This window comes from Rhinolophus hipposideros (assembly GCF_964194185.1).
Source record: "Rhinolophus hipposideros genome assembly, chromosome: 20".
Classification (NCBI taxonomy): Eukaryota; Metazoa; Chordata; class Mammalia; order Chiroptera; family Rhinolophidae; genus Rhinolophus; species Rhinolophus hipposideros.
Window position 1 is genome coordinate 21,557,647 of NC_138066.1, and position 19,401 is coordinate 21,577,047.

Below are 19,401 nucleotides of genomic sequence, written 5' to 3' on the forward strand. Positions count from 1 at the left end.
CTACAGAGCTTGTAAGGGCAGAGCTGCATTTAGAACAGACAAATCCACATCTAAGTGCAAAGCCAATGCTCTTCTCTTCTTATCCCCGAAGTTGTATGTTTTCCTACTGTACAGTGGTGTCCTTGAGAACAGAAATAGTGTCTGGCCCATCTTTGTTTCCCTCTACAGCACTCCCAACTGTCGCTCAACATATGAAGACACTTGGGGTGAGGGCGTGGCATGTTTAGAAGTCTAGCCATAAAACCTGAGTATATGTGAGCTATGAACTCCATGAACTTATGGCTTTCCTTATGCCTATATGACTGAACATAGTGGGGTTGTGCTGCTTAGAATTTTTAGATAGAGAGCCTCAGCGTTGTACAAAGTCTCATACTCCCAGAGACCCATTCCAGCGCTGCTTCCCTCCGTGCCCAGGTGTCTTTCTCCCACCATCCTTCTCCTCCTTCCCAGGGCAGCACCAAAGGGCACAGGTGGTAAGCATTTTGAAATCTTCGGAGGACAGGGTTGCAGAGCATTTGAGCTGGAAGGGTTATGGAGTCTGTTCCTTAGCTCTACTCCACTCTAGATCCTGGCCCCGGGCAGTAGCAGCGCAGCAGCGTCAGATCAAGGGAGAGGCTTGCCCCTAATTGTTATGCTCTGTGATGTTTATGAAGTCAGCTCATTGCACCCCCATCCCACTCAAAGATAGGGTGGGTCCGCTGCCCCCAGTTTCTCTCTGCCTCCTGTCAGCTTGGTTGTCCTGTACGGTGACAGCTGTGGTCCCAAACAAACTAGATGGCATCAGAGGTGCTCTGTAAAGTGGGAGATGGGGAGGAGACCATGCTGAAAAAGGAAACCCTCAATGTTTCGAGTGTGCTTGATCAAAAGTCGAAGCCCTTTCCAAACCCCAAGTCTATGAACAGGATGGTTGCTACCAAAGGACTCCCACTTTCCTCAAGAGGCAGTTTGGTTAACTTCTTGGAGGAAGATACCATCAATCTACCGTAAGACACAAGTCTGGTCCTTTTCTCCTTTCTTAGGCCAGAGCTGAGGGGTTGGGAAGGGCTTGAAGAAGCGGTACTTTCTGGACCTGTCACAACCCAGGTCCTGAGCTCCCAGGAAGAGCATGTGTGCAGGATGTACCATGGATTCCGGACCCCAAATCACTTCTTGGAGGCATGTGGGCCTGCAGTTCCAGGAGGCCTTTTGGGATTAGTCAGAGATTTGTTATCAGTGCTCCTCATCTACTTTGTCTAGTTAAGGTCTTTTTCCCACACCCCTAGCCCCCCACAGACACCCCTGCTCCATTCTACTCCCCTAAGACTCCTCTTCTCAATCTTCCCTTCTGGTGCCTTCTGCTGCCTGATTATATCCCCCCAATAGTCTGCCTGCTTTTGGACTGAGGTTTATGTTCCTCCTCAGTAATTCTGGGTTCCATTTACTTCATTCCACAAAATTCTTTGAGCTCCTGCAAGGTGTCTAGCCCAGGGTTAAGTTCTGGGAATGCAGAGCTGAAAAGCACAGTCCCTGCCTTCAAAGAGCTCCCAGCCTGGGGTATGTGTGTTGGGAGGGTGCCAGGAAAGAATTGAGACTAATGCAACTAGGAAAGGACACTGAGGAACCAGAGGGGGGTTAGCATAGCTTGGAAGGGGGTTCAGTTAGGGAAGGCTTCCTGGAGGAGGTGACATGTGAGCTGAATCTCCTAAGGAGGGAAGCAGTGAGCCAGTGAAGGGGTGGTGGTGCAGGTTGATGGAGGCTGAGGGAGTTATCTGCAGGGCATTTTCATGGGTGTGTGACCTGTGTAGTCATACACAACCCCACACTTAGAAGGGCCCAGTGCTTAACTTCAGTGCTCTGCTGTCACTGTCTTGAAATTCTTAATAATTTTTGAAGAAGGGGACCCACAAACTATGTAGCTCGTCTTGATTATAGAAAAGGGGTGTAGTGTCCATTCCCCCTAATGGAACTGTAAGTAAGCAGGTATGGCTAAAGTGATGGATGTTTATAGGAAACTTCATGTTATAGTAGGCAAGTCTAGGGCTATGAGCCCAAGTTCAAATCCAAGTTCTACCATTTAGGTATATGGCTGTAGACTGAAGTTCATTAATTTGCAAATTGGGGCTAGCACCCATCTAGTAGGGCTGCTGTAAAGATCAGAATAGAATGTCCAGCATGTAGCCTACTTCTTCCCTGCCTTCCATGCCCACTTCTGCACTGGTGTTTTGAATAAGGAAATCTAAAATAGAGATTCATTAGGACAATCTGTAGTATAAATGGCATTAATACTCAGACTCTTCAGCGTATAAGAGACCTTAGTGAGGGAATCATCTGTTCCAAATGTCCACCAAAGGCTAGCATAGGAGCTTTGAGTTGATCAGGATATTTTTAGGAGGCTGACGGGGCTGGAGCTCAGGGAGGAAAAATTTGGCCCATCAACCAACCATGAAGCCTGTGGCTGGTCTGGAGTAAGGGACCCAGGGGTGTGTGTTGGTTGCTGGACTTGGCCAGAGCAGCTGGGGGAGATGGGGTAGGAAGCAGAGGAGAAGAGCCAGGGGCAGATGGGAGCTACATAGCAATGGGACAGGCCTGGGACCCCGAGATCTGGGTTTTAGTTCAAATTCTGCCATCAACTCACTGTGTGACCTTGACTGCCCTCTCTAGACAAGTGCTTTTCAAACTGTGAGTTGTGACCCATTAGTGAGTCAGGAACTCCTTCTAGTTGGTAGAGACCAATGTTATAAAAATGAAATAAAACAGATCAAAAATTCCAGGGCCTATTACACATAAAGTAAGTACTGGGTTTGTGCAGCTGTGTTTTAGTTGTATATATATGTATGAGTATACTACATTGCCATGTAATGTGTATTTCTTTGGGTCGAGATAAAAAAAAGATTTAAAAGCCAATTTTTTTTGGGTTTTGCACTTCATCAATAATAAAAAATAAAATAAGTAGTGGACTAACATGTGGAAGGTTTTTCTTTGTAATAGTAAAGAATTGGTAACAATACAAATATCCCTGTAATGGAAAACCACACAACAATCAAAATGACTGAGTCAGAGCTACATGTATAATAGATAGATCTAAAAAGCACAATGTTGAGTGAAAAAGCCAGCTACCATGGATATGTACACAATGTGACCATTTATTTGTGTAAAGTTTAAAAATATGCAAAATAGACCTTGCTTAGGGATAACATACATATGTAACAAACCCATAAAGACACATGGGGAATAATAAACACAAAATTTTAAATTTACTGGTTAGCTCTTAGAGGGATTATAAGGACTGACATAGGGGAGAAACACGTCCGGGGCCTTAAGTATCCTGATGAGGTTTTAGTTCTGAAGCTGGATGATGGCTAAATAAAAGCTTAATAATATTAGGTTAATGCAAAAGTAATTGCGGTTTTTGCAATTATTTTTAACCTTTTAAACCGCTATTACTTTTGCACCAACCTAATATATTATTCTTGATATCTTTGGATACGTCTAAAATAGTTCATAATTTTAAAAAATTAGAAGAAAAGTTTGAGAATTCACCCCAGTATATGTGTATTTATAATAATTTTACGTGCTATATATTTTACATGTTAAATTCTAAGTAAATGAATTAGTAATTGCATTAAATATTAAACAATAATAATAATTAAATGTTAGTAAAGCTGAATTTATTATTTTTCTTTTAGATACTTTTAGATATTTTCCCATACCCCAGGAGATCATTGTGCTCATTTCCTGGAGCATTTGCACCCTGCTTTGGAAGGAGGACTTCCAGTTTTGACAGTCTTTCTCAAATTGTGGTTCTCAGAACAGCTGCATTAGAATCGTCTGAGGATCCTATTAACTTACTAGCTCCCCCACTCCCATCCCACCTGGGGACTGGGGATCAGGAACCTGCGTTTTTCACTACTAAGTGCCCTGGCGGGTTTGATGCGCTGCCACGCAGCAGTAGAACGTTCTCAGTTGTTCAGAAGCAGCTGGGGACCCTTGTAAGTCAGGCCCAAGGCATGGCCTCTGGTAGCTTCCAAGCTGCACAGGCTGGGGTGGGCTCCTTCATCTGGCTCATCTGTCTCCCCTCCCACTCCAGGAAACCGATGCCAGGGGAGGATTCTGAAAGTAGCTCAGATGATACCAGCATCTCCCCCATCTCATCCACTTTGTTGAATCCCATCAAATTGGCAGTGACCCAGCCCAACAGCAGCTTCTTTGCAGGGATGCTGGAAAGCGAGCTGAACAAACTCAGCATCTCCTCCGTGGCCAAGAATACAGAAAAGGGGGCCCTGGCCCTCAGCCCCCACCGATATAAGCCCCAAGTGGCCACTGGGGGCCTGCTGGACCTTGACAACCCTGAGCTGGACAAGGACACCTCCTCGACACCCTCGGAGTCCTCTGTGGTCATGGACATACCAGAGGCACCTTTCATCTGTGAACACACAGTCAGCGATTCCACGGCCGTGGTGCGTTCCCCTACTTGTACTTTCAGCAAAGGCTTACTGTCTGCCCCCAATGTGCCAGGCACTGAGCTGAGCTCTGTGGCAGAGTGTAACGATACCTACCACCTGCATCCTGACCTCAAGTTCACGGGTTAGGAGAGAGGCCATGTCTGTAAAGATCTCCAGTGCAAGCTAGAAAAGGGCTCAGTGCTATAGGAAGATTTCAGATGCCACCACCAGGAATTCAGAGGCAAAGAGACATTACTTCCAGGTGCAGGAATTAGCTTGGTGGCTTTCTATAGGATTCAAACATCTGGAGATGGGGGAAAGGCATTCCATGGATGGGCTGACACAAGCAAAGCCTCATAGGTGGGAAAGTTGGGGAGGAGACACCTAGGTTCTAATCCAGGGCATCTCACACTTTCATTTGCCTGGAGCTCTGATCATCTTGTTAAAAATGAGATTCCTGGGCCTCATCCCTAGAGGTTCTGATTCTGTAGGCCTGGGGTGGGGCCTGAGAGTATGTACCAGGTGGTGCTGACGGCCCACAGACCACGTGTGGAGCAGCACTGTCCTAGAGTAACGGAAGAGGAACAGAGGGGAAAGTTAAGTTGGGGTCATTTTCCGGAGGTCCTCCAATGTTGAGCTACTACTGTTTAGATTTTTCCGTAATCAATAGGGAACAGCTTTTTTGCAGAGCTTCCTATCTGATGATGGATACAATTTGAGCTGTATTTTAGGAAGATAAATCTGGAAGCCCCACGTTGGATGGCCTAGAGCAGTGTTATTCAAAGTGTGGTTCCCAAACCACCAGCAGTTATCAGCATCGCATGACAGCTTGCTAGAAATTTAAATTCTCGTGTCCATTCCCCCCACCCCCACCCAATGTAGGCCTACGGAATCAGAAACAGGCCTACGGGCTGGAGTCTGCAGTCTGTGTTTTAAAAAGTCCTCTGATGCATACCAAAATTTGACAACTCCTGGCCGAGATGGAGGAGAAACTGGAAATGGGAAACCAGACAGGAGACAGCCGGCAGGGATCAGCAGTGTTATTAGAACTCCCTCAGATTCTTCGCTAGGCTTGGCAACCATTGTTGTAGTACAAAATGTATGGGTTCTGGGGCCATTGCTTTGAACCCCGGCTCTGTCACTTAATTGCTATGTGACTGTGGGCCAGCCACTTACCCTCTTTGAAAATTTAATACCATCTGTAATGAGCAAGGTGGACAAGATGATTCTAAGTTCCCTCTCAACTGACACAATCTAGAAGAAATATGGAAAGAGGGCACCATCTGAGTTGGGTTGGGCCGTGCAGGAAGAGTAGCATATGCTGCCGGATGATGGTTCCACATCATTGGAGTGCCTTATATTTCCCATTAGACCTGCCACAGCTCCAGCAGGGGCAGGGGATGGGAGTGGGCGGTCTGGGGAGTGGGGCATTCTCACCCATGTGAGGTGATGGAGGCAGGGGTGAGGGAAAGCCAGGCCTGGCCAGGTCTGAGGAAGCCTTGGGGGCTCTCTTCCCCTAGATTTCCTGGACCTATGCCTTGGGCAAGCAACAGGTCAGTTTTTACCAGGTCCTGTTGCAGGAGGTAACCCAGAAAAATGTCAAGACACAGAATCGCCCGTGGATGTTCAATAAGATCTTGGGCACCACCGTCAAGCTGATGGAGCTGAAGCCTAACAGGAGTTACTGCCTCACTGTCCGTGCCGCCAACACAGCTGGGGCAGGGAAGTGGTCCAAGCCCTACAAAGTGAGCGCTGGGAGAAGGGGCCTGAGGGGTCAGGGAGACAGGTCTTGGAGGTTGGGGACACCCCTATACCGCCACAACTCATCTCCCTGCTTGCTTTCCTTCTGTCTGGGCAAATACACGTCAATTCCAGGCTGCTCTCTTCTGGAAGGTTTAAGGATTAAGCCACTCTGGCCCCACTGGGGATGCAAACTAAGATATTCCTCAGCATTGCCATGACGTTCATCTTTCAGCTTGCTACCAGTGATGGGGAGTGGGCCAGGAAGTCAAAAGCCCATTGAGGGAAAGGGGAGGCTGAAGGGAGCAGCCTGGGGGCTGGGTTGGGCAGGTCATGGGGTCGGGGTGGGACCCAAGTACACAGGCCTGTGGATGGAAACATCCCAGGTTGGAATAATACCTCTCTGTACTTGTTTCTGGTGTCGACAGGTAAGTTGGTCAGGCTGGCTAAGACCCCATTTAGCAAACAAGACAGTAGCAGACACAGAGGTGAGGTCTGGGGAGGAAGACTGAGGGGTTTTTCGTGTTATTTCAGTTTGCAACTGTGGCCACTGACCTGAACAGCTTCCCTGAGAACAACCCCATCCAGATCACCGTGCAGCGCAAGGAACCCCAGCGGAGAACAGTGACCATCGGGCTGGAGGACATGCGGAGGGTGGAAGATCTAGAAACGCTATTTCCCTACTAAGGGGGAAGGCCCCAGGAAGCCCCTCACCTACCTTCAGCTTTGGCCCAGGGCTCTCAGAAGCGGAACCGTGAAATGTACCACCTGCACCAAGCTAGGGAACCGATGACCACCCCGCCAGCCCAGGCCCTGGCAGAAGTAGTACCTGAGCTCCACCCCTGGGTTGGGACCAAGGCTAGACAAGAGTTCCATTCACCTGGAGACACCGCAGGCCAGGTTCGCCACTGCCCACAGCTGCTAGGCGATGCCCTCCCCAGGTCCCTCATTAAAGAACTGCAGGTCACCCAGAACCCCTAAATTCTGCTTCATGCCGCGGAAAGCCTCCGCTGGGCTACTGGCAATCTAGCTTCCTAGCTTCTGCCAGGACCAAGAGTCCAGGTGAGTGGGTGGGAGGCAGAAAACGAGAGAGATGGCCATGGGATGCCGCCACCACCTACTGCCTGGCTCTGTCAACATCACCCCTTTCCCTGTGGGAGGAAGAGACTGGTACTCAAAGGCTGAAACACGCTCCCCAGGAAAAACGCAGTGCTGGACAGAGGTGGCAGCCCACACACTCAGCATCAGACGTGAGCTCTTCAGGGACACGGTGCAAAGTGTACAAGCTTTGGGGCAGAGCTGGATTTAATTCTGGCTCTTCTTGGATACGAGGGCATAAGCAAACCATTTAAGCTTCCTGGGCTTTTACCTCATCAAATATATGGGGACGTGAGACCCTTCCAGGCATGGCTGCAGGGTTACCGTGAGAGCACACACAAAAGTGTCTGCAGATAGGAGCTCAACCACCGGTGGCTCCCGCGGCCCCTCCTGCGGCCTCACTGCAGACATGCAAGGTGGAAGCTGAGAACCACGGCTGGCCCTGTGCCAAGTTGTAAACGCACAGGTGGGGGCAGTCTGGAAGTTCAGCCTGTCGATGTGCCTCAGCACCGAACAGGAGCAAGTGGAGGCAGGAGGCATGGAGGGCACGATCCTGGTCAAAGGTCTGGGGGCGTCCTGCTTGGGAGTCCTCCCGGGACAGAGAACCATCCATCCTCCTTTACCACATCACACACACTTCTGCCTGAGCTGTCACCACTGTGTGCCCCATTAGAGAGTGAGTCCTCCAGGACAAACGTCACCTTCCTGTCTGTACCCCAAGAGCCTAGCAGTGTTCAGTGCATGGCAGGGCCTCAAGAAGTGTGCTATGTGAGAAGCGGGCACAGGCTGGCAGAACTCCCTGTGACGATGGCAGCGTTACCTATCTGTACAGCCTAACACAAGTAGACTTGAGCGAGTGTGATGGAAAACTGCATTTCTAACTGTATGGAATGCTGGTTAATGGAATGGCCACATGTGGCTAGTGCATACTGTGTTTCCCCCAAAAATAAGACCTAGCTGGGCAATCAGCTCTAATGCGTCTTTTGGAGCAAAAATTAATATAAGACCCGGTTTCATTTTACTATAAGACAGGAACAATATCATTTAATATAATAAATATAAAATATAATACCGGGTCTTATATTAATTTTTGCTCCAAAAGACGCATTAGAGCTGATTGTTCAGCTACATCTTATTTTCGGGGAAACATGGTCCTACATCAGACAGCACAGCCTTGGCTTATATTCTGGCCACTATCAGAGGGGCTTCAGCCAGCTTCCTCAGCCTCAACTGGCCTCTCCCTCATAGGCATGGGGAAGAGAAGCAAGGCGACTTCCTGGTCAGTATGGTTTTGGTGAAGCCCAGTGCAAAGGGATGGGACTAGGCAAACTGACTTAGCACAGATCTTGGTTGAGCCCTAGGATTCTAGACAAGGAATTATAACCCAAACACACAAAATATAAGTTATTTATTTGGTCACAGAATCTGGGGTCTGCTCCTAAAGAAAGGTGACATCTGGAAAAGGAGGCAGGGCAGTCAGCAGGGGTCCAGTCATTGCCTGGTCTCTTGACACCCCCCGCCAGCACCAGCAACGTACAGAGTGATGGCCAAGGGCTGAGCTCTGTGGTAACCTCCTGAGACCTCTGACCTCCTGCTCTTGGGAGAGAGCCCACTGGGGTCTGTACCAGGACAGCAGGCCACACTCGTTCTCAGGGATAACACCCCGGCTTTTGCTCTGTCAGGGTGGACAGCTGGCACAGACCGAGTCCAGGTGGGGGTCAGAGAGGGCTGTGGGACGTCTCATCTCCTCCATCTGTGGAGAGAGGGAGGGAGGGAATGGGACCGGGAGTCCACTGCAGGAAAGGGAGGCTGCCACGTAACCCCAGGAGCCCGCTACGGGGAGAATTTGTGGTTTCCCCCCAGTCATTAAGAGCCTGCCTACATCCCTGCTCTGGCCACCCAAACTCAGGCGAGGCACCCACTGCCTGCCTCAGCCAGGACCTCAGCCCAGTGGTTGGCCCCTGGGGTGTCCACCAAGGTTGTCCAATGACAGTGACAGTGACAGTACACAATGCTTCAGATTCCAAGGTGTGCTGACCTCCTATCTTTGATCTTTTTTTGTCTACTGAGATAGGTTTTTTAAGGATCTCTTTTTGCCCCAAGAGATAGGTTAACCAAGCTCTCCAAGATGGCACACTGAAAAGCAGATCAGGATTTGACCTAGGTCTCAGGACTCCCAAGTACAATCTAACAGGACTGTTGCCTCGTGCAGGAGCGACCCTGGACTCACCCTTTGGAGAGCGGCCTCAGAACTGGCAGGGTTTCCCATCACCCTTGCAATTCCCAAGCCCTCCCACTGCCCACTGAGAACCTAGCTCCACACACCATCTCAGGCCAGTCTGTGTACCTGGAGAGCCCTCAGAATTCTATGCCAGAAGGGAATGTCGCAAATAGTAACAACTCAAAGGGCAGGACAGCCAAGCACACCAACTCCCACTTCTCCCAAACTCACATCCGGAGGCATTTGTCCTTTCCACCACTTGCCACTCTCTGGCCATCTGGACTCCAGTCAACAGCATATACCTACACGGAAAAGGAGGGGGAGGGTCAGTGGGGCAGTATGGGGGAGGGGGACAGGCTTCAATTCCATAGCCACCCCCTGCCCACAAGAGTCGGCCATACCTCATCCGCATGGCCTGGCAAGTCTGTGGCCAGCTTCTGGGCCTTTACATCCCACACCTTCAACGTGCTGTCACTGCTGCCACTGACCAGGAGCCGGCTGTCGGCTGACCATGCAATCTGGTACACGGCAGCCACATGGCCACGCAGGGAAGCCAGGTACCTAGGCCAGGGGAAGATGGATGTTAGATCTTCAAACATGTCTGAAGGATCCTCTCTGCCCACAGCAGTCATTCTCAACCTTGGCTGCATATTAGAATTACCTGGGAACTTTTACAAAATCCCACTGCCTGGCCCCCACCCCAGACCAATTTCATCATTACTGCTCATTATGTGCTTGTAAAACTTCTCCAAATGAGTTGTTTGTAGGGTGCCTCTTGCCAGGCCTCCATACCCACTCGACTTTGCACGCCTTAGAATCCAATGCAGCCATCTGCTTAGCCCACCTGCCTGACAGCCCATCAACACAACAGTTGTTTGCTGACAGGTGGCATGGAGTAATCCTGGGCCAGGCCCACCTGGAACTTTCAGGTCAATACAGACTAGCTGTGTCTTTTGGGACTGTTTCCTTACCTTAAAAAGGAATTGAACTGCCTATTTCAAAGCGTTGCTGTGTGAAAATTCTCGACTGACACACAGGTGCCAAGTGTTTCCCTTGCTCCTTCCCATGCCTTTGCCTCTCCTCCAACTTAATTAACATCAACGGCACTGTGCCTCATTACACCAGTGCTTGCTTCTCAGACGTAAAGACAAGCAGAATCACCTGGTAGCTTTATTAAAATGTAGATTCTGCGGCTATCATCAATAAATCAACAAACAAGCGCTGGTGAGAATGTGGAGAAAAGGGAAACTTGTGCACTGTTGGTGGGGTTATAAATTAGTACAGCCACCGTGGAAAACAGTATGGAGGTGCCTCAAAAAATTAAAAATAGAACTACCTTATGACCCAGCAATTCCACTTCTGGGTATTTATCTGAAGAGATCCAAAACACGAATTCGAACAGATATGTGCACCTATGTTCATCACGAGGTCATTTACAGTAGCCAAGATATGGAAGAACCTTAGTGTCCATCGATAGACAAATGGATAAAGATATGGTACATATACACAATGGAATGTTATTCAGCCAAAAAAAAATAAAATCTTGCCGTTTGTGACAATATGGATGAACCTAGAGGATATTACACTAAGTGAATTAAGTCAGGGAAAGACAAATACCATGTGATTTCACCTATATGTGGAATCTAAAAAACAAATGAACAAACAAAACAGAAACAAACTCATACATACAGAGAACAAATTGATGGTTACTAGACGGAGGGGGGTTGGGGAATGGGCGAAAAAGTTGAAGGGATTTAGAAAGTATAAATTGCCAGTTATAAAAATAGTCACAAGGATGTAAAGTACAGCATAGGGATTATAGTCAATAATATTGTAATAACTATGTATGGTGCCAGATGGGTATTAGACTTACCAGGGTGATCCCTTGTGAGGTATTTAAATGTCTAATCACCATGTTGTACACCTGAAACTATTATAATATTGTATGTGAACTGTAATTGGAAAATCAATTCATTAAAAACATTTTTTTTAAAACGCAGATTCTGATTCACAAGGTCTGGGGTGGGTCCTAGGTTCTGAATTTCTGTCAAACTCCCAAGTGATATCACTGCCACAAGTCTGTGGACCACACTTTGAGGAGAGCCAGTTTGAAGATCATTTCTCTCTTTAGATGCGAAATGAACTAGCGTTTTCAGTGCTCACTTAATGCTGGTGCTAAATATACCATCTTACTTAATCTTTGTAACAAAGCAGAGAGGTAGGGCCTCTGCATCTTACAGAAGAGGAAAAGGAGGCTCAGAAACACCCAAACACTTGCCCAGGCCACACAGCTTTGTAAGTGGCAGAGCTAAGCTCCTTCCTGTCCCTCCCCACGGCCTCACTCACTTGCCGGTCCTGCCGTCCCACAGCTTGATGGACTTGTCAAAGGAGGCGCTGGCGACGATGCGGGAGTCAGGGGAGAAGAGCACCTGGTTGATGAGGGCCTGGTGTCCCGTCATCCGTGCGAGCGGCTTCTTGTCCTCTGCTGGGGACCACAGGAATAAGGTGAAGTCGTCTGAGCCAGATACCAGCCTCTCTGGGCCCTGGCCCTAAGGGAGGCAAAAAGCACACCATGTGGGACACGGTCTCAGACAGGAGCGGCTGAGCTCGGCAGCAAACACACCACTGATTACTCCACACCAGCACAGAGCCCAGGACTCGGGAACAAGTCCTGGGCCGGCCACTAGACCACGTGGGTTACTCACCGCCAAAGGGAACTTTTGAACACAGGACAATGGCTAAGATATATAATTACATGAAAAGGCGAGGTACAGAATCGTGTGTTCAAAAGGGGGGAGGATTTTGCATGTGGGTTTGAATACCTATGTGTGTAAGTGTGCAGGTATGTGCTGCTTTAATGCCAGGGACACGTTCTGAGAAACACGTCGTTAGGCGATTTCGTGGCGTGAACTTCAGAGTGCACTTACACACACCTGGATGGGCCAGCCTCCTACACACCTGGGCTCTATGGTATAACCTGTCGCTCCTAAGCTACAAGCCTGTACAGCATGTCACTGTACCACACATGAGATTAAATCAAACAGGAGAAAACGATGTCAGCAAGAGATGCAGCCAACACAAGATGGCCTCACACAGCTACTATTTCACAGCAACCTTCGTAATTAAATATAAAGAGTATACCCTAACAACAGTAAGAAACAGTGCAGTGATACGTAACCCAGAAAGTCATTTATTATCAAGTGTTATGTACTGTACGTAACTGTACGTGCTGTCCTTTCGTACGACTGGCAGCACAGGTTTGTTTGCACCGGCCTCACCACCGACACGTGAGTAACGCGTTGCGCTGGGAAGGTAGGATGGCTACATCACTAGACAACAGGAATTCTTCAGCTTCATTATAACCTTATGTGACCACCGTCATACATGGAGTCCACCGTTGACTGAAATGTCGTCATACAGCACATGACTGTATTATACTCCGTGTACACGTATACATGCATCTGTATAGAGAAGTCTTTGGAAGGAGAAACAAGATGCTGGCGGCCCTAGATGCTTCCGGAAGGAATGGATGAACGTGTGACAAAGAGATGTTTTACTATCTACCTTTATGTGTTCTTTGAACCTTAGATCATATGAATACGTTCCTTAAACAAACTAAGGAAAATTAGAAAGAGGAGTACCTTGGGAAATGCAATAGAGAAGCACATAAAACAAAATGAAAGAGCATATTAATATTTTAGGATTGTAAACTAGGATTATCAAGAACAACTTTCCAGAAAAGGTATATTCTCCGCTGGGGCTAGAAGGCGGAGGGGCCCGAGTGCTCACGGAGAGTTGTAGGGACCGGTAGTGGGCAGTACAGAGCTGGCCGTGCTAGCGGCTGGCACACACTCACCCGCACGAGCTTGTATCGGCTCAGAGCCCTCTCCTTTATCTCCTGCACTGCGTCCACGGGCCGAAGGGGAGAGGAGGAGATGAAGAACAAGGCTGATTAGAAACTCCAACACACACAGCAAACACCCCCAAGCCTCAGGCCGACTCGCACATGAAGCTAGACAACTGGCTCTTTCCCAAGCAGGCCCCTCCCCTCCTTCTCCCGCTTACTCACAGGACCCTTGGAGGTCTTGGGCATTAACTGAGGCCTCGGCTGGCTCAAAGGCCCCTGTGCGCAGGGCATAGTCAGTGCTGAGGGCCATGGTATTCACCCAGTGGCCGTGGCCTTGCAGAGTCCGGCATAGCACGCCCTAGGGCAGAGGGAGACAGGCCAGACACACACACCACTCTCCATCCTAGGGAACCTATACCCCCAGATTAGCCCCAGAAGACTCAGAATCAGGACCCTCATTCATTGGGATCCTAATCAAGTCACCCCCCCCCCCCCGCCCCTGAGCTCAAGTCTCTCCTCATTTGTAAAAAGAGGGCTTCGGGCCCAGATCAATGTTTCTGAAAATATGTTTCACAGAAGGCAAATCAAGTGTGTCAGAATAAAAGAGCTCGTCAAGTAAGTTCGGGACATGGCAGGTTCAATAAGCAACTAGGCTTTCTACAGCAGGAATTTCCAGAGCCTGACCATGCTAATGGACACTGGAACCTCTGCTACAAAGCAGCATCGACAAGATCCCTTGTTCTCGAAGCACCTCCTGAACCTGGCCCCCAGCACATGCTCAGGAAACCCTGGCCGACGTTCCTCCCAGTGCTGGCATCCCGTGGCCTGAGATTTCCCCAGACTGCTTTCTGAACCCTCCCGACTCTTACATCATGAGCCCTCCAGACTTTGATGGTGCGGTCCTGCGAAGCAGAGTAGAGCAGCCCATCCCCTCCCCACCGGAGACAGGTGACCGACTGCGTGTGCCCAGTGAGGATACGCTCACAGCGGCCTGCAGTTGTGTCCCAGACCCGCACGCTGCCATCCTTGGAGCTGCTGGCCAAGTAGCGGCATTCGGGGTTCCTGGAGAGGGAAAGGGAGATGTGACTTCACTTCTGACCTGCCTGGTAACGCCTGTCTTCCCATGGCACCTCCCCATTCCCAACTCAAGGGTCAGGGACAATGTTTTGACAGCTTGCTGACCCCAAGACCCAGCTGCACCTCCAGGCCCTGCGAGGAACAGGCCCCTCCAGAGCAGCCGAGCAGCCCAGGAGGCCTTCCTTGCTTCTTGCCTGCAGTCGCTGTCAGTCAGACTGCTTACCTCCCCCCCTCAAATAAAACTGATCAAGCAGGGGAGGGGGGACAGCTTTGAACCCCTTATTCCTCACTCACCCCAGCTCTGTTGGTGTCACTTACATATGGAGGGGCTCCCAGCTCAGGCCTGTGATCCACTTGCTATGACCGGTGAGAGTCCTGCCTACCTGCTTCCCTGTGCTTGGGTCCCACAGGAGAATCTGAAAGATAGAAGCTCACCAAATAATCTTTCCCAACCTGTCCCTCCCCTACTAAAGGTCCTCCACCCCCTAACCCCCATGCACCATCCCTGAACCTGATTCTGGCCCGGCTCCCGGAAAGGGAGCCCCAGAGTCCCTGCCTAATTACCCTGACCACCATCTACCTGGCCATTCTTGCATCCGGAAGCCAGTGTCTTGCCATCTGGTGACCAGGATATGCTAAGGACCCAGTGTCTATGTCCTAAGAAAGAAGGGGAGGGAAAAAGGAGGGACATCTGTTTTTACCCCCAGTTCCTAGCAATGCCTGGTACATTGCAGGAACTCCTACACTAGCTGCTGAATAAATGAATGATTGGACAAAAGGAGAGCTAAGGCTTCCTAGGCAGAGGGAGAATCCACCCCAGGTGCTAGAGCCATGCATCCTGCTGCGCCCATAACACTGCCACCTTCTAATAATTCCTTCTAATAATTCCTTGGTATAAAGTATTTTCACACGTCATCCCTTGGAATTCTCACAATAGCGCTAAGGTATGAAGCAAAGCAAGAATTATCACCCCCATTTTCCAGACGAGAAAACTGAAGTTTAGAAAGGGAGTATGCCCTGCACACACATGGTCACCCAGCTAGTGTGTGGTTCCCAGACCAGTAGTTATCAGCACCATCTGGGAGCTGGAGATGCAAATTCTCAGGCCACACCTCAGACCCAAGGAGACAAAAACTCTGGGGGTGGGACCCAGCAGTCGATATTTGAGTAAGTCCTCCGCACCCTCCCGTGATTCTGATACATGTTCCAGAACTCAGCCACTGTGGCAGAGGCTGGATTTAAGCCAGGCTCTCCTTGCAATTAGCCAGTCAGCCCCTTCCCACAATCCTACACCGACTCTTTGGTCCAGTCTCTTGTTTGTAAGTGGCTGGCTGGGCTCAAGTGTTCAGTCTCCACCAAGGAAAAGGCAGTTACTAACTAGATGTGAAAGTGCTGGAAAGCACTCTGGGGCTCCTCAGGAGTTAAAGAGCTGAGCAAGTCACCCACCCACCAAGACCCCCTAAATGGCTAATTGCATACTGACCCTGGCATGTGAAATGTGGCGTCTCGGTGCTGAGATCCCAAAAGCGCACAGTGGTGTCTCCAGAGCCACTGGCCAGGTACCTGGGGAAGAAGAGTGACTGCCAGACCTCAGCAGTGGGGACAAGGAGTAGAGCCCAACCTGAAACACTGCAAACGTGCATTTCTGCTTCCCATTTAATCATCTTCTGGGAACAGAATCTGGCTGGGCCTGGACTTTGCTCTCTCCCCCGAGAAGGAGAGATGTAACACCCATGCCATCTGAGAGAAGACCTTAGGAGGCCATTTCTTTTCTCTTCCTTCCTTAAAGGAATGGCCACAACTATCACTAGATTTAAAGCTTCTCATTATCCTCATAGGACTCTGAGAAGCAAAGAAACCTAGTTTCACAGATAAAGAAGAATTAACTCAGGTTAAGTGACTTGCTCAGGTCACACAACTAGGAAGGGGCAGAGCTGAGCTTGCAGCTCAGATCTCCTGAGATTAAGTCCAGGAAGGGCTCTTCCAAGGCGTGAATCCTTGATCTTTGTGGACCAAACCCCACTGGGGAAATCCCTTACTTCCAACTTGAGCCCAGAGCTCCGATCTCTGGTAGGTGGCCCAAAGCCCCATCGATCATTACTTGGGGGTACCCTCCTCACCCCAACCAGAGCCTGCAACCCCCACACTCCCCTCCACAATTCTGCAGCTGTCCTTACTTTCCTGTGGGGCTGAAGGCCACGGAAATGACAGCCTCGCTGTGACCCTCCAAGGAGCTCGTGCAGCGGGTCACAGCACGGACCTTGAAAATAGCCTGTGGCTGGTAGATGATGTCAAGGACCTTCTCTGTCTCCACCGCCTGTGACTCCAGCGTCCTCCCCAGTGAGGAGACGATCTCAGCATCATGGACATAGAAAGCTAGTGGCAGGGGATCCTCCTGGAGGGCAATGGCAAAGGGCAACTCCCGTGTTAAAGGATTGGCAGGGGCCACTTCCACCAGGGAGCCCCCCCTCATTGAGCTGTGGAGGTAAAGCTTCCCTCTTTTCAGCTACTCTGCTTGAGTTACCCCATCATTCCCCAATGAGACCATTTTCATCCTTGAAGAGAAACTGTAGGAAGCTTACATAGTACTTTAAAATCCTTTATCTGCATCCTACAACCACCCTAGGAGACAAGCATTACTATTCCCACTTGATTGACGGAAAAAAAAAAACCTGAGGCTCTGAGCAACTAAGTAATTGCTACTGCTAATGACTAATTCAGATTCTTTAGTGTTCTTTTGAAATGAACCGTGAAGTCCAGGATTAGCATTATGCAGTGTTTTCTAAAACACCATACCATGCTGTATATAATGCGTAAGAAGCATCCAAAAAGCTGGTTGGAAATGCAGACTTTGCTTCACCCCAGAGTCCGGTGTACCAAGTCTGGGGTGGGGTCCAAGCACTGCATTTTTAAGTACCTCCCACCCCAACACGGGGCAGCACGTTGAAAACACTGGCTGGGAAGTGCATGGGTTTTAAGTCTGACACATTTGTGTTCCGATTCCAAACCGAGACCATCTACTGCGTAGCATCGTGCAAATGTAATGCCTCTGGGCCACATTGTAAACTGGGGATATTAACCAGGGGCTGTGACGAAGACTCATTTGACAATGCACCCAATGCGCTCGAAACGCGGGCTCCCTCCGCAGGTGGGCGGCCACGGTCGGCGTGTAAAGCGCTCTCACCTTGATGCCATCTTCTGACCCTCCCCCAAGGCAGGTGACACTCCACCGACTCGCGCCAGCGCATTTCACCCCCTGTTGGTGAGTGACGGGGGCCCCTGACCCCCAGACCTTTGGTCTCCTGGTCCCCTGTGGGCCCGACCCGGGCAGCGCCGCCCGCCGCTCACCTGGGCCAGCAGCGCGTTGCACACGAGCTGCAGCTTGTCCGGGGTGATGTCCACGGGCACGTCGAACGGGGAGCCCAGGAGCTGCCCGCCCTCATCCTGGAACTGCACCAGCAGCCGCTGGACGTCAAGCCCCGCCGCCTCCTCCTGCGCCAACAGGCGAGACCGGCGTCAGTCACGCCGCTAGGAGGGGAGGGCCCCCATTTCCGCCTCCCTCCGGCCTCGGGGACCCCCGGCTGCAGCGCCCAGACTCGCGCCCCCGCCCGCACTCACGCACACCCACCGCCGCCGCCGCCGCCATCCTGCGTCCGCACGTGGAGGAGAAAGGCTCCGGTGAGACGGAGCGCCGCTCCCGTAGTCTAGCGGTGCCGCAGTTCGTGACATCGCCCTCTGGTGTTGCGGAGGGAAAGTGTCACGTCGTGCCAGGCCTGGGACCTTGCGAGTGGGCTCACATGGTACCCGCTCCACGACCTCTCCTTGGACTGGTCGCTGCATCCACATTCAGTCCCTCCCAGTGCCTTGCAGAAACAGCCTTTTGTCTCTTCAGAACAGGTATTCTCGCTCCATTTTACAGATGGGGGAATTGAGGCTTTTGAGGGGTTGATTTTCACCAAGGTTACAGAGATAGGAAATGACGGAAGACCAAATAGGCTCCAGGCAGCAGCGTCCCCGTAGGGAGTGACTTACAAAGCCAGAGGCTATTGGGTTGAAGGCAGTAATTATTCTTTTTTTTTCATTTAAAAAAGTGAGTTATTTTTTTATCGCACGTGTTTATTTAGAAAAACTAATATGAAAAAGGATAAAATATAAATCACTATAACTTGACTCACCCAGAGATAAATCGCTTTTTTTAAAAAAATTAAATTATGGGCCGGCCCCCGTGGCTCAGGCGGTTGGAGCTCCATGCTCCTAACTCCGAAGGCTGCCAGTTCGATTTCCACATGGGCCAGTGGGCTCTCAACCACAAGGTTGCCAGTTCAACTCCCACAAGGGATGGTGGGCAGCGCTCCCTGCAACTAGAAAATGGCAACTGGACCTGGAGCTGAGCTGTGCCCTCCACAACTAAGATTGAAAGGACAACTTGACTTGGAAAAAAAAGTCCTGGAAGTACACACTGTTCCCCAATAAAGTCCTGTTCTCCTTCCCCAATAAAATCTTTAAAAAGAATTAAATTATTGGGGTGACATTGGTTAATAAGATTATATAAGTTTCAAGTGTACTTGAAAGCGTATATTGCATGGTGTGTTCACCACCCAAAGTTTAGTTTCCTTCTATCACCATATATTTGACTCCCTTTACCCTCTTCAACCTCTCCCCCCTTCTTCCCCTTCTTCTTTGCTTTAAAATGGATCAAATCAATGAATAATACTCGATGAGTACCAAAGCAGAAAATGTCTACAGTTTTCAACGCTGTAAAGCAATAACGATGATAATGATATGGTAGCAGTGGGTCAGGCATTGTTCCAGGTGCTCTACACACATACCTGTTAATCCATCCTCACAATAGCCGTTTTCTCCCCGTATTACAAATGAGGAACTGAAGCGGAGACCAAAGAACATGAGCGCTGTTACCAGAAACCCGGGATCTTCCCTGTCAGCTCTCTTTTCCCTGCCCCTCGCATCCGGGCACTCACAAGCTCGTCAGTTCTGCC

The 19,401-nt window shown here is 49.8% G+C and overlaps 2 protein-coding genes across 3 annotated transcripts; one reads left to right on the forward strand and one right to left on the reverse strand.

Annotated features, from left to right (window-relative positions):
* Positions 1-774: 774 nt before the first annotated feature.
* On the forward strand, positions 775-6,848 carry FNDC8 (fibronectin type III domain containing 8; the record flags this gene model as incomplete). Its single annotated transcript, XM_081027043.1, has 4 exons — positions 775-983; positions 4,067-4,436; positions 5,942-6,166; positions 6,696-6,848. The coding sequence occupies 4 exons, from the start codon at positions 775-777 to the stop codon at positions 6,846-6,848; spliced, it is 957 nt and encodes a 318-aa protein (XP_080883169.1).
* A 1,802-nt stretch (positions 6,849-8,650) lies between these two features.
* NLE1 (notchless homolog 1) lies at positions 8,651-18,092 on the reverse strand. 2 transcript variants are annotated; one of them, XR_013991924.1, is made up of 14 exons: positions 18,033-18,092; positions 17,753-17,896; positions 16,582-16,799; positions 15,888-15,967; positions 14,985-15,061; positions 14,723-14,820; positions 14,197-14,389; positions 13,550-13,685; positions 13,337-13,383; positions 11,827-12,029; positions 11,354-11,410; positions 9,882-10,041; positions 9,712-9,782; positions 8,651-9,012 (listed from the first exon to the last, which is right to left on the reverse strand). XR_013991924.1 is itself a non-coding variant. In XM_081028647.1 (13 exons), exons 1-13 carry the CDS (start codon positions 18,048-18,050, stop codon positions 9,000-9,002), a joined length of 1,458 nt encoding a protein of 485 aa, XP_080884773.1. In that variant the 5' UTR covers positions 18,051-18,092; the 3' UTR covers positions 8,651-8,999. The 2 variants fall into 2 exon arrangements, 1 of the variants encoding a protein (XP_080884773.1); XM_081028647.1 differs by lacking the exon at positions 11,354-11,410.
* Between the last annotated feature and the right edge of the window lie 1,309 nt (positions 18,093-19,401).